Source organism: Hetaerina americana, unplaced genomic scaffold (assembly GCF_022747635.1).
Source record: "Hetaerina americana unplaced genomic scaffold, ioHetAmer1.1.p SCAF_59, whole genome shotgun sequence".
Taxonomy (NCBI): Eukaryota; Metazoa; Arthropoda; class Insecta; order Odonata; family Calopterygidae; genus Hetaerina; species Hetaerina americana.
In genome coordinates this window covers 2,253,649-2,267,921 of record NW_027287194.1, presented here as the reverse complement: position 1 = coordinate 2,267,921, position 14,273 = coordinate 2,253,649, and the positions used below count along the sequence as shown (strand labels likewise).

The window sequence follows — 14,273 nt, the reverse complement described above, 5'->3', positions numbered from 1 at the left end:
GTCTCGGCCGACGCTGTGTTCGGCGATGGCCGATTTTTCCAGTGGTGCCAGTCTCAGGTGTCTTTTATGTTCCTTCATGCGGGTTTCAATCGTGCAACCTGTTTCTCCAACATAGACCTCGCCACCCTCACCCGGAATTTGGTAAACCCCGGGAGTCTTAAGGCCAATCGGGTCCTTCACGTTGACCGTCGCGGGGCAGACGCCGGTAGGCTTCATCTGAGAGAATCTCCCGGATTTTTTCTTACGAGGAGAGGGACGGACGAGAAACCGCTCGCCACAGCCTGCCTGCCATATGTCTCCACCGTCTCTGGAAAAATATCCAGAATACTCAGGAGATTGAACATCGCCACTATTCAAGTACCACCAGCCAAAATAAGGGCTGGTCAACGTGAAGGACTCCCGGGGTTTACCAAATTCCGGGTGAGTGTGGCGAGGTCTATGTTGGAGAAACAGGTTGCACGATTGAAACCCGCATGAAGGAACATAAAAGACACCTGAGACTGGCACCACTGGAAAAATCGGCCATCGCCGAACACAGCGTCGGCCGAGACCACGCCATCAACTGGGACGAGGCGAAATTACTTTGCCGCGCGCGTGGCTACTGGGATCGGCTGGTAAGGAGGCCATCGAGATCCACCTCCAAAAGAAAAATATCAATAGGGATTCAGGTTTTCATCTGAGCAACACCTGCAAACCTACTCTGAAATGCATCAGGGAAACCAGGCAGAACGCTCGGCCAATCACGAGGCGCCCTGATGATGGTGGGTCTGGGGACCAATCAGATGACACCTTAGCCGGGGAGGCGGGTATATATATATATATATATATATATATATATATATATATATATATATATATATATATATATATATATTGGACATTTTTTGGCGAAACGGCAATGAGAAGCACTGATGACGATGACAGAGTTGGGAATCGAAACGTCGGCAGCTATGGAGACATTGACCCGGTGGAAGACCCGAGAAGAATTCACCCAAATTGAGCCACAGTTACAATTCAAGGGTAAAAGCGTCATTTACATGAATTTCACAGGTAAATGTTACTTGAAGGCTGTGGATGACGTCGATTTTTTAATAAACTTCAGATTTCGATAGCGAAAGTGGTTAATATTCAAAAGTAGAAAATAACAGTGCCAAAATGGATTTCGAACCCATCGTTTGTGATTAAAAATAAAAAAAGAAATAACGAGTGATTAACTGCGACGATTACTTTCTGAATACCATGATTAGATTATGAGTAACGATCATATTCTTCGAAAGGTGAAGATTATAAGTGTGGAATACTTACAAAGTAATTCGTAACTAACCATTAACTAAGTTACTACTCCACACACTGGATACAGTATTGTTTTGGGGATGCGTAGAGTGATGAAGTGTACTGTTCAATGTATTCGAGAATTTAGGTCAGTTTTGTTTGCGAATTCGTTTATTCACGAGTTCAATCTTTAAACGCAACTTTAGTTTCATATCAACCAGGAGAAATAATAAATTTCTGGTCGCAAATAATCATCACCTACCTGGATCATCGGCAAGGAGTACTGCACAGGGCACCCTCTTGCACTGCGCCGGGACGAACAGTCCAAGTGAGCAGAAGTCTTTTTCGCAATAGAACCTGCAAAGGGGAAGACAAACAACATATGTGAGACAATCTCAAAGATATTTTCAAACCCATCATTAATTACTTGCATCGTTTTCATCGACAAGTTGTGTTTTTTTATATTTTTGATCGAATCGACGATAACCACGATGTTAATGAAGATAGACTCCGATGGTTTGCATCAGTATGTCGCTTACTTATTCATCTCATCAAAAAACACACAAGAGCACGGGCCATCGCCGTCTTTCGTTTCCGTCTTCAGGACTCGGACGGCGATGACGGCGGAGCAATATCGTCTGCATGAAGACGCAGTCTTTGAATTCATCCATTCGATTCTGAGCAGCCACATCTGGATGGCAGGCCGCAGTTGACGGCGAAAATAACCTACACTCTGTCATTTTTTCCATCTTCATCGCAACGGCCATTTTGGTTCTCAGACCGCAGTCATGAAAGCAACGGCGTCGCCCTTAGACACACGCTACGGCAAAAACGCAATGTTAAACCGGAAGAATGGAGAACTTGGTTTGTTATTAGTTTTCTCCCTTCCAGGAGGAGGAGAGTCTTACCTCTTTGTCTCGGGGTTCTTGAGATAGGGCGTCACATGTTCCAGGAAGTGCATCTGAGGAATATTGAACGTCGATGCGAGGTGGGGGTTCTGGAACAAACTCCAGTGAAGAGATCCGTTTAGGTAACCCGTGAGTGCCTTTGGAACGAACCAGCCGAACCTGTGAAAAGAAAACGAACAAAGGCATTCATTTGGTTGAACCAGATTAGATGGGAAGGAGCGATGGCTGATTGCCGCTGACCTTTTCGCAGTCGCGTTTACTGGACTCGGATGTTTTCCGATCCATCGCATTCTAGCGACGTCGTTTGAAGTTCAAAAGAATCCCACATCCACAATTGGCTTGTGCGTATTCGAAGGAGACATACCACTCAGTAGAAAAGCCTTGGCAGAAAAGATAAAGATGACCTTGCGAACCCGAGCGGAGATGACCAGCGAGGTTAACAGGGATTTGACTCCCGACGGAGATAACCCGGTGAAATCAAAAGTTCAAGTGACAGCAGTTTTCACTAAAATGAGAAAACATCTTTCCCATCTAAGTGATGGATTTCATGCTTCAAGTGGTTGCAGCTATAGGGAGAAATGAGTATCACGCTGCCGTCCTGATTGTATGTAAACCTTTCGCCGATCCTTTGGCCGATAGCAACTTTATTTCTGTAAATTTCAGATCGCTTACTTGCCGCAAAAATTAATGGTAATCGAGATTTGCTGTATTGACGTATCATAAATATGATCAGTTGTATAAGAAGAAATGGATTTTGAAAAATGAGGGCGTACATTCATTCGCAAGACGCATTGACGGGTTCCCACATTTGAATGCATTCGGCCTGCTGGTATAAAAAAAGAATGAGATACTTTGTGAAATGCATGTAGTGACTTCCGCTCGCGACTTCTTTTGGTGACGCAAAAATAGGCGAGACAAAGCATTTTTGCGTGCGGTTAAAAAAACTACGAAACCATTCGCTTTGGTAACCTAATGGTGAAATTGTGGATAGGAATAAAAAAAAACTTGTCAAAAGTTGTACAAGAAAATAACTGGAGACCAATGAACGAACAAATGTGAAAACTAAGTTGGTTAAATTTCTAGTCATGAAAAATGTAAAAATTTCACACCTCGCCAATTTAACTCATGTGCCAACGACGACCAATTTATTATTATTCCTCAGCAACCAACCGGCAAAGCGATGATATTTCTATGCTTCCGACCCAACTTCCGACAGTTAAAATTGAATTTAATATGCAAATTAGAAATGACAAATAATTAATCGCCTATCTACTACGATAAAGCGGAGTAATTTTTTTATATTAAACAGACGCGTCTTAATCTCATACAATTATTCATGTCAGAGCAAAAAAGCTGGTGTCTCGCTGGAAGACCATGTTAATGCCTATGGATTTCGTGCGGATACGATTTTTCTCATTATTCACATTTAAGACGATAAGAAGGAAAATATATTTTTTGATCGAAGAATTTCAGGTTCTATCTGGAAAGATTTGAGGCACGCCCAGAATAATAGAGCGACGCTTTATGGAAGACCTACATTTACTAATCGTAGGTAAAGGGATTTATTACTTTAATCTAGATTTCATGGAATAAAAATGAAGGGTTTTCTGAGTTATCATACAAAATTCTTCGACTCCGTTTTTGCGTTGCCACAACGCCGTAAATAAGAAGTAATGGACATTTACTAGTAGAAAAATGCTTAAAAATGCACAATCATACAACTCTCGCATTACTTTTTGTCACTTTTTTTAGCGACCTCCATGAATGCGTAATTTTTGGACAAGGATATATTGGGAGGCATGCGGAAGAGAGTTCAACGGCCGAATAGAAAGACACCCACCTTCCCGGTGGTCCAATGAGGCCGGCATCTTCGACGCTGCCCGAAGCCGTCCAGGAGCTCGCGTCGGCATTCGGTGGCACCCAAACTTCAAGGTTGACCGTGGTGTTAGGAACCCTGAAAAAAATACCACATAAAAAACGTTGTTTACATGCATTCCGAGGACATAGATTTTCAATGGAATGGTATTAGTCGATCATTAATTTCGTGTTCCCCCAGAATTTTAGTGTCCCCATGGAAGTATCATCGGGGCTGTTTTAGCCCTTCTTCACGGTAACGCTTTTAACTCCGTGCCTTACGCCGTAACATATGATAATTTGCCGAATTGAGGTTGTATGCCTGGTGCTGAATCATCTCCCGACAAGAACCCTAGCAGTGGTTCATAATATGCAATGTTGATGTAGACGTGGTTATGATTGGGAGCACGTAGATAATAAACATAGTAGTACTCACGGGAATTTGTCCACGTCCATGAGTCCGGATAGGCGATGGAACACATTTTCAGCATTGAAATGGTCCTTCTGCTTGACTAGCGATACGTAAGGATAACCTAATACTTCCTGAAAAGCAAAGAATGGGTTCGGGTTTAAGTTTGGGTGCCATTATTAAGGGAATACCCCCTATTTCGAGCTTTCTCGATGATAAAAACTCTGCATTCAAATCTATTACTGTATGTGCTTTCCATGAGAGAGCAGGGAAATAAAATGCTTAGTCGCTGACAATTTAACAAGGTCATTTAAGCCTAAAATTGTTGGAACTTTGCCTCTTATCGCAATACGGAATTAAGATCACCTCACGGCAATATATTTTTAAAATAAAACTTTGAACCAAGTAATGTTGCTTAAAATCTTAATGTGACCCGAAATAATTACCAGTCACGCTGTTTAATGTTCTTGATAGTTGCCAAGCAATCTGACTCGATGAAGACTGAAATGCATCACCAAGGTCACAGGATATGTCACCAAATAAATATCAATATAATTTCAAGTATACTAGTGCAACATAAAAATAAATTTTGTTACGTTTTGAGCTTGAAAATAATAAAAACCTGCACAAAGATACTTCAATCGTTTCCGCCTGGAATATAGAACGTTAGTTCACCGATTTTAGTAATTATCGTTCTTTATTTCATGAACATAGAAATAACGTAACTGAATAAAGTCAGTATTTACATCGTATTATCCACAAAAGAAATCATCTGTTTTAAATACAACTATTTCCGCGTTGCAGGAATGAGGATTGGTACGGAAAACTAAGAAACTATATTTTTTACCCTGTTTTTGGCATTGATAATTTCGTATATTACATCCACCCTTGACGTAGGCGATAAGGAGAGAATACAGCCATACAGAAGTTTCGTATACACTGATGTTCTTTTCCGCATGGAAAGAGTACATTTCAAAGAAAAATGAGAGACTCACTTCAAGGAATATTTTAAAGATCTCCGAAGTGAGATGCTGGGCACCTCGGCTTGAAACTTCCAGGGTGATGTTTCGGATCTCCCCCTCATAGTTGAAGTATCTTTTCGGGGTGACCTCTGCAAAAGGAGAAAATAGAACAACCAAATCATTAGTTCGCTTCTTCCAATGGATACCAGACACATCTGCATAAAAACCCCGCCATCTACCAAAATGGTGTGTGGCAGGAGGTGCAAGCACCAGGTGGGATGGGTCAGGGGGGGGGGAGGGAATGGGAAAAGGCAACTCAAGCAAAGTAAGACCTCTCTCTTACTTTTTTTATTACATTTTCCTAACACCCGTCTAATGAAACGTAACTACTTCAAGGCTGATCCGCATAGTCTTCTTAACGCATGTGCGCCACTATGAGTGTAGAAGAGGGTGGAATATCACAGAGTGATTTATCTGGGTATTAGTATTTCATTTTCTAGGGATAACCACTGAAATAATTAAAACATGGATGATATCAACAAGGCTAGAAGGGAAGTTGTGTAATAAATTTTATGTGATTTCACTACTAATGATATATGTGAATTTCTATTCAAGGAAAACGCAAGAGATAGCAAGTGAATAAAGTACTAAAAGTACTGTTTGCCATGCCAAACGATAAAAGTAAATGTCTATTTATTGTAAGACATTTAATAACAAATCGAGTCGACATGATTGAATGTGCACTGGGGTGCCATCGGTTTTTATCCATGATGGTATGTCGAAGAACCGTACAATGAATAAATAAATAAATATATCAAGGTTATCGGTACCGCACAGTGTGCGCGTCTTCGTGCCGGCATTGTAACCACGGTTATTGACCACGCCTAAATTATTTCAACGATTTGTGAAACGCATGGAAAATAATCTTCCCAAGGACCACATGACTCCTTGAATTGTTGAAACTTTAACAGCTTAAAAGAGTTATCCTAACATGCCGTAGATAACCCCCAAGGCTCCGCGCTCTGGCCATTTTTATTCATGTTTCGATGGGCAGAGGGAGCATTGGCTGCTGCGGGAGGACGACGTTGAAGGTTATCAGTGGAAGTTGGCACTCTTGATGTTTGAAAATGGAGAAAGAAACGGGAGAGGGTCACGCGATGTCAACGCAATCCTTCTCGCCACGATAAGTGTTTGATTGGGAGCCAATGGAGGCAGTGTGCCCTGAGGTCGTGAATCGCATCAGGATCGAATTCACATCTACATATAACCCTGGAAAATAGCCACGAGAACGTGTAGCAGGGAGTGTTAGATCACCAGCCTTCTTTGCATAAAACATGAAGTTATGCGCAAATATAATTAAAATCGCGTTTGCCATTGGAGCAACTAGAGATTCATTGCATTTGGGAAGCTCCTTTTGTCCAAAGTCAAAGCCGCTTGCCGTTGTGGTATTAAATTGTGCAAGGAGAAAAACGATTTCTTATTTACAAGGTGTGATCAAAAAAATACAGGACTGATTTTATAACTAGCTACTTTCGAAGGATACAGCTTGATGGAACTTGTCCCCCTCAAAGTACATGCTTTGGCTGACGACACACCTTTGCCAACGTTTCTTCCAGCTCTGGAACCCTGCCTGGTAAGCCGCCTTAGCGATCCTCTTCAGGTCCGCCGTACAATTAGTTTTAATGTCCCCAATATAATCGAAAGGCGAAAAACTCTGTCACGATCAGCGCCGTGTGAGCCGGCGCGTTATTGTGGTGGAAACGCCATGCATTGTTTTTCCACATGCCCGGCCTCTTTCGGCTCACTGCGACCCTCAGTCTCTTCATAACTCAAACGTAGAAATCTTTGTTGACGGTTTGACTTTGAAGGACATATTCGTAATGGATCAGCACTTGCCAATCGTAGAAACACGCCAGCATGACCTTCACAATGGACCGGGGCATGCGAGCTTTCTTTGTTCGCGGAGAATGAGGACTTTTCCACTGAGAAGACCGGGCCTTTGTATCAACATCGTAACCGTAAACCCAGGTTTCATCACCGGTTGCGATGGTTTTAAGAAACTCTGAGTCGGCATTTGCTCGATCCAGGAGTTCCTGACAAATGCCCACACGTTTTTGTCTCTGTTCATTAGTCAGCACCCGCGTGACGAATTTTGATGCGACGCGCGTCATGCTCGAAATGTCGGTCAAAATTTTCTGTCAGGAACCAAAACTAATGTTCACTTCCTCGGCTATCTCTCTCACAGTTAAACGGAGATGTGCCCGCGTCAATTCGACATGGTTGGGGTCCGTCGAAGTGAAAGACCGCAAATCATCTGTCGGCTCTGCCCGATTTTCGAAACATAGTTCGACACAAAGGCTTGCTGAATCATTCCAAATGTCTCCGTAGCACTATTGCCAAGTGTGAACCAAAATTTCACGCACACACGCTGTTCCTCTAGCTCCTTCATTGCTGCCGTTGCACGCGGCGACGAACAGGTTAAGACACGTACAGCTGCTGCTGCGTAACGACTCGGCTTAAAAAAACGCAACACCTCTCGTATTTGTGGTCACTTGTGTTGCCAGATGGCACATTGTGTCTTGTTTCGATCCGTTGAACTGTTTGCGCAGGGTAAAATCAGTCCGGTATTTTTTTGATCGCACCTTCAGAAGTCATTTTCCCTTCTACCATTTTTCGTAGCATGATCTGCCTTAACAATCGAATGGAACTTTAAATTATTTGTGGTGAAGTCTTCGATGGTTTCCACCGGATCAGGAATCCATCTATCGACGTTTCGATTACTAACTCCGCTGTCGAAACGGCACTATCCTAGTGGAAAACACTTGAAGACTTAAACGCAATTGAGTGCGAGGATAATTCAAAATCTTACTTAGATTAATTGCCCTTGCCTGAGCAACCTCAGAATATTTGCAGAAGAGACAGAGATTTATAAATGAAATACGAACAACAGAAGATTGAGGGCTACCCCTGAGCGCTTTTGACCAAATATCAGGGTGATGCGAAGAAAAGCAGGAAAGGATACTCGGGGAATGTAATGTGTGAGGGTTCAAGATTTTTGTAATTTTCCTTTAGTTAGGCGCCACTTAGAGTATGCTGCAGGTGTATAGGATCATCACGAGGTAGAATTAGAATGCGACGTAGAGCGGCTAGGTTTGTGAAAAGTTGTTATGAACAAGATAGCAATGTCAGGACACTATTAAGACACGAAGAATCAGGATGGGAGCCGCTAGTCCACCGTAGCTTGAAATAGAAGATAAATATACAGCGTAAATTTGAGGCAGGTCCCCACTTAATATGGTAGATCAGATCAGATACTTAAAACCAAAGAGTTAGTGTATAGATGGATTTAAAATTCCGTTTCTTTCCTCGTACAATCAGAGACCAAAATAGATATGATCGCAGGTGCGAATGGGGTAATTAGTATTGGTAGGGTAAATATTTCATTGATATCCGGCACGAGTTTAAACTTTTTTTATTGATTTTAACTAATTTGAATTTTAATCTTGATTTTACCGGCATTTTACAGGTCCGCACTTACTATGGCTGATCAGATCACATGCGTAAAATCATTGACATAGATAGTTTATGGGATATATTTAAAATGAAATTTCTTCCTCGTACTAATAGAGATCAAAATAGATACGAAAGCTGGGAGATTATTGGCATTGTATATATATAATCTATATCCAGCATCAATTTTAAATACACCCATCTTTATGGGTAGGTAGGTTTTAAATACACCCATCTGCTGTTAGACAGATCACTGTGTCTACTTTTTTTCCCTGCTTTTTTGTTTTGTCATCTCAAGCGGTAGGAGTTTGAATAATTATTTTTAGAAATATTACGCTTCTCATTACTCCGCATGTGTTGTCAGTGTATTTAATTTCTCCAATTCAATTTCAGTAACTTAATAATATGTATACTCTGTAAAAATGATTGTTACAATGTACATGTATCTTTCCTCTAATTAATAGGGTTTTCGCAGGTTTTTCACACCCCCCTTCTCTTCGTGGGTGTTTTTCCTGCGTGGGTTTTTACTAGTTGAGCGATGCCACGCTCTCCCTAGCTTTTCCCACAAACCTCATTCTTTGCTTAGACTTTCCTCATTTTATTGTACTCTATCTTCACTGTCATTTAATATGAGTATATGTAGGTGAATTCTTAATTTATATATGTATATGTATGGATGTATATGTGCGTAATTATGTATGTATTTATGTATGCATGTATGTATGTTTATATGTTTATGTGTATATGCATGTGTGTGTGGATATGTATGTATATGTGTAGGTATGTGAATGCATATAGGTATGTATGTGTGGGTATTTGTATGTATGTGTATGTGTGTGTGCTTTTTTCTTTTCGATGTGCAAATCTGTGCTAAATGACTTGATGTCTGTCTGTATGTATTTATGTGTACATATGAATGTAACTATAAGTTTAATGCCTAATATAATATGTATACGACGATGGGTTAAATGGAAGAAGGGACCATTTGGTCTCAATTTTGCCCAAATAAAGACCTCTATCTATCTATATATCTATCTATCTTTATGATGATGTTCCTGAATGATTTGAACGTGTCTTTTTACTGAATATTCTTGCCTGCCTTGTACCTTCTTTTGTGCGCTTATCTTTTGCCAGTCCACGATCAAACTGATATTTGTGCAGAGATATTGTGACAGTGCTGCTTGGCTGGTGACATAACAGCCCCCTCCAAACGCCCTTGCGGCGACATGCAGGGCATTTTGCACATGTAGAGGTAAGTTGTTATTTCTCTTAAGTTAGGCCACATTTGGAAAGCGCCGCTAGTATTTGGGATCGAGAAGCCGGAAGAGAACAAGCGAGACTTCTAGCAAGGTACAGAACACATGAGTTCAGCTATGACACAGAGGGAGTTATAATGACCCCCACACCATTTGGTTAGGCCACCAAGATAAGGGAAATAGACTCCAAAACAGTATATATAAATATTACCTTTTTTCCCCGGGCACTCAGGAATCATAATAGTCATGAAAGCCATAATAGTAACAGTTAAGGCAATCGAATTACAAGCGAGGACAAGTCTAAACGCTGCGTAGACATTTGATACTACCTTGATCAAAAAGTTCCCGGAATAACCACCGTGTGGCGCTCCCATCGTTCCGATTTGAGTTCTGTTTTTTTGTTAAATTGGTACATCTGTTGTTGATATTCCCTTTAAATCTTAGTGTCATAACTTGACATTTGCAAAAGTTACGTAGCCAAGAGTACATCTATCTCTGTGTGTGTTGGCGATTTTTTACAATTGCAGAAATGGATTTAAATTTGCAACAACGAACTTGTATTAAATTTTGCGTAAAAAACGGATTTAGTGGCGCACGGACGTTGGAAATGTTGGAAAAGTGTTTCGGCAACGATTCTCTAAAAAAAACGGTCGTTTACCAGTAGCACGAGCGGTTCAGAAGTGGTCGTGAGTCAATCGAAGATGATGAACGCAGTGGCAGACCATCGACATCGAAAGTCGGTGAAAAAATTGATAAAGTAAAAGAAATGTTGGTCAATAACCGCAAATTAACCATCAGAGAAATAGCGGAGGACTTGAACATTGCCTATGGATCCGCCCATGACATTGTGGTTAATGATTTGGGTTTCCGTCGTGTAGCAGCAAAGTTGGTGCCAAGAGACCTCAATTTCATGCAAAAAAGAGACCGTGTTGACGTCGCAAAAGACATGATTTGCGAGGCTGAATCCGATCCCACATTCATCAAAAGGATCATTACTGGAGACGAGACGTGGGTTTATGAGTACGACACGCAATCCAGACATCAGGCAAGTGAATGGCGTTCACCAAATGAGCCGAGACCAAAAAAACCACGTCGTTTTCAGTCAAAAAAGAAGGCAATGCTGACGGTTTTCATGGATTACAACGGTGTAGTGCATCATGAATTTTTGCCAGAAGGCCAGACAGTAAACAAAGAGTATTATTTGGGCGTTATGAGACGTTTGCGTGAAGCAATTCGCCGAAAGAGACCAGAAATGTGGGCAGAAAACTCGTGGATTTTGCACCATGATAACGCACCGTCGCACAGTGCTATCATTATTCGTAATTTTTTGACGAAAAATGCAACAAATACCATCCAACAGCCACCGAATTCACCTGATTTGGCTCCCTGTGACTTCTTTCTGTTCAATCGAGTTAAAAAACCATTACGGGGAACGCGTTTTAGCAGCCGAGAGGAAGTAATGGAAAAATCGCAGGAAGCACTGATGGACATACCGAAAACCGAATATAAAAAATGTTTCGAGGATTGGATAAAGCGCTGGCATAAGTGTGTTGCAGTCGATGGGGATTACTTTGAAGGGGACAATATAGATTTAGATGAATAAACTTGTATTTTTAATTTTCTGAATAAATTCCGGGAAATTTTTGATCAAGGTAGTATAGACATTTGCGCTGCGTACGCTGCTGCAAACGCTGCGTAGACATTTGATCCCAGACGGGATTATAAAGAGAGGACGGGAGGGGAGGATGATACTCGGGGCCACGCGATTCAAAATGGGAACCTTTCAAACCGAGGAAGAAGAAGATGATGGAGAACTTGACCGATGTTCCTCGGGGAAATGCGCAATCGGAAAAAAAGGAACGAGTTGCCACTGAGACGACTTTTAACTCATACCGTTACATAAGAAACGAAACACATCGGGGAAATTCACGAATTATGGCGCCGAATTATTTTAGGCATGCAATTGGAATGCTATTACGTCCTTCAGGTGAAGACATTTAATAAGCGGAGAGGGTATTAGAAATATATCATAGGCCTGGCATAAACTTATGCAGTCATCTTCAAACGGGAAACTTGCTCTGCGATTTATTCAACACATTTACTTTACCTTTCACTTAGAGCGTCGACATTATTGTATATTGTATTTCCATATCTCCAAGCAAGTAAAGGTATTCAACAATAAGTATATAATAATGGTATAATTGTCCTTACACATTGTCCTTTGTTTGCATGAGTATTGGATGAAGGGATTTTTGCATGAGTGTGTGCGCTGCTGTGGGTGTAATTTTCCGTGTTGTTTTTTTTGCATGTGGTATTTTTCCTTTTTACGGTTGGTGACCTAACACCCCCCGCCACACGCCCTTGCGGCGGCTTGCGGGGTATTATGTAGATATAGATTTAGATAGAGTGGAACTATATGCTAGTTACTAGAATATGTATTTGCATTTATGTAAGTTAGAATGGGTTTTGAATGAATACATACGTCTATTTGGGTGTTCATTGCCCTGGTTTTGTTAGTTTTGCATGTTTTATTACGTTTTACGGGTGGTGTCTTAACATCCCCCGCCAACGGCCCCTACGGCAGCTTGCGAGTTTTTATGTGGGTTGTTCTAGCACCACGCCTTTCATGGGGAGCACATATCAGAACAATATGCGGATGAGCTTTAAAGAAACTTGGCTTCATTAAACGGGTGGTGGGGAAATGTAATGATAAAGTTAAAGAGAGGTGTTATTTTGCTCTAGTTATACTTCATTTGGAATATGCCGCAAGTATTTGGGATCCGTGGGAGAAAATTTGGCAAAAAGAATTAGATAAAGTCCATAGAAAATCCGCTAGATTCGTTAAAAATTGTTATGATAAGAACACAGGTGTGACAGGTCTCTTAGGGGATTTAGGCTGGGAACCACTTGAAGTGCGGAGAGAACAAGCGAGGCTTAGACTTTTAGAAAGGTTCAGAACAAACGAGTTTAACTATGACACTGAAGGAATTATAATGGCCCCACACTACTCAGGTAGATCAGACCACAAAGATAAACTAAGGGAGATTGATTCCAGGACAGATAGGTACAAATAATCATTCTCTCCCCGAACAATCAGAAATCATAATAGTAAAAAACCGAAGTCACCTTAGAAATATTGAAAACATTGAATTTACAAGTCGGAACAAAATTAAACACTGCAAAGCTGTTAGGTATACTTTAAGGTGCATGTGCATGTTAGTTGTAGGTTTGAGTGTTTGCATGTGTGTGGGGTATAAGTGTTCATGCATGACTGTATGCCATGTTTTTTTCTTGTGGATGTATGATTTTGAGGTTATTGCATGGGGTTTTTTTTCTTTTCTAAAGTACGGGTGGTGTCCTAATACCCCCCGCCACACGCCCTTGCGGCGGCTTGCGGGACATTGAGTAGATGTAGATGTAGAAGTAGATGTAGATGTAAAAAGGTAGAGAGATGGATTATCATGGCACAAAGACACATACATTGGTTGATTCGACCACCGGGAGAAAATGAGAGAGATTACAATGTCAAAACGATAAATTTGTCAATCGTCGTCGCGAGTCACTCACCTGGATAATCAACGAGGCACCTTGGTATACCAAACTCCGGGAGAGTTGCCACCAGCAACACCACCGGGATCCAAAAGGGCCCCATTTCGAAGCCAGCTGATGAAGATCTGGAAAGGGAGATAAAACGGACTAGCTTAGTGAATGCAGCAAAAAACTATTCATGACAACACAAAGAGAAATACTCATAGGATACATAATACATCATTAGAGGAACTAGGTCTCTTTTGCGATGATCTTAAACATGTACTCTCTCCCCATCGTGCTACGATAGAAGAAATCATAGAAATAATATTACAGAACTCAAATGTAGACCTGACATATTTGATACATCTTAACTGACATATTTGATACATCTTAACTGACATATTTGATAAATTTTTGGAGAAAATTTGGCAAAAAGAATTTGATAAAGTCCAGAGAAAATCCGCTAGATTCGTTAAAAATTGTTATGATAAGAAGACAAGTGAGACAGATCTCTTAGGGGATTTAGGCTGGGGACCACTTGAAGTGCGAAGAGAACAAGCGAGGCTTAGAC

At 41.1% G+C, this 14,273-nt stretch overlaps 1 protein-coding gene across 1 annotated transcript in view; it reads right to left on the bottom strand.

Moving 5' to 3' along the window:
• Positions 1-13,823, bottom strand: part of LOC139694899 (uncharacterized) — a 35,936-nt gene extending 22,113 nt beyond the window's left edge. Inside the window, exons 1-6 of the mRNA XM_071593401.1 lie at positions 13,739-13,823; positions 5,439-5,554; positions 4,471-4,577; positions 4,021-4,134; positions 2,181-2,339; positions 1,535-1,629 (exon numbers count right to left, since the gene is read on the bottom strand). Coding sequence (XP_071449502.1) covers positions 1,535-1,629; positions 2,181-2,339; positions 4,021-4,134; positions 4,471-4,577; positions 5,439-5,554; positions 13,739-13,823 — 676 coding nt within the window. The remainder of the gene's footprint in view (positions 1-1,534; positions 1,630-2,180; positions 2,340-4,020; positions 4,135-4,470; positions 4,578-5,438; positions 5,555-13,738) is intronic.
• Between the last annotated feature and the right edge of the window lie 450 nt (positions 13,824-14,273).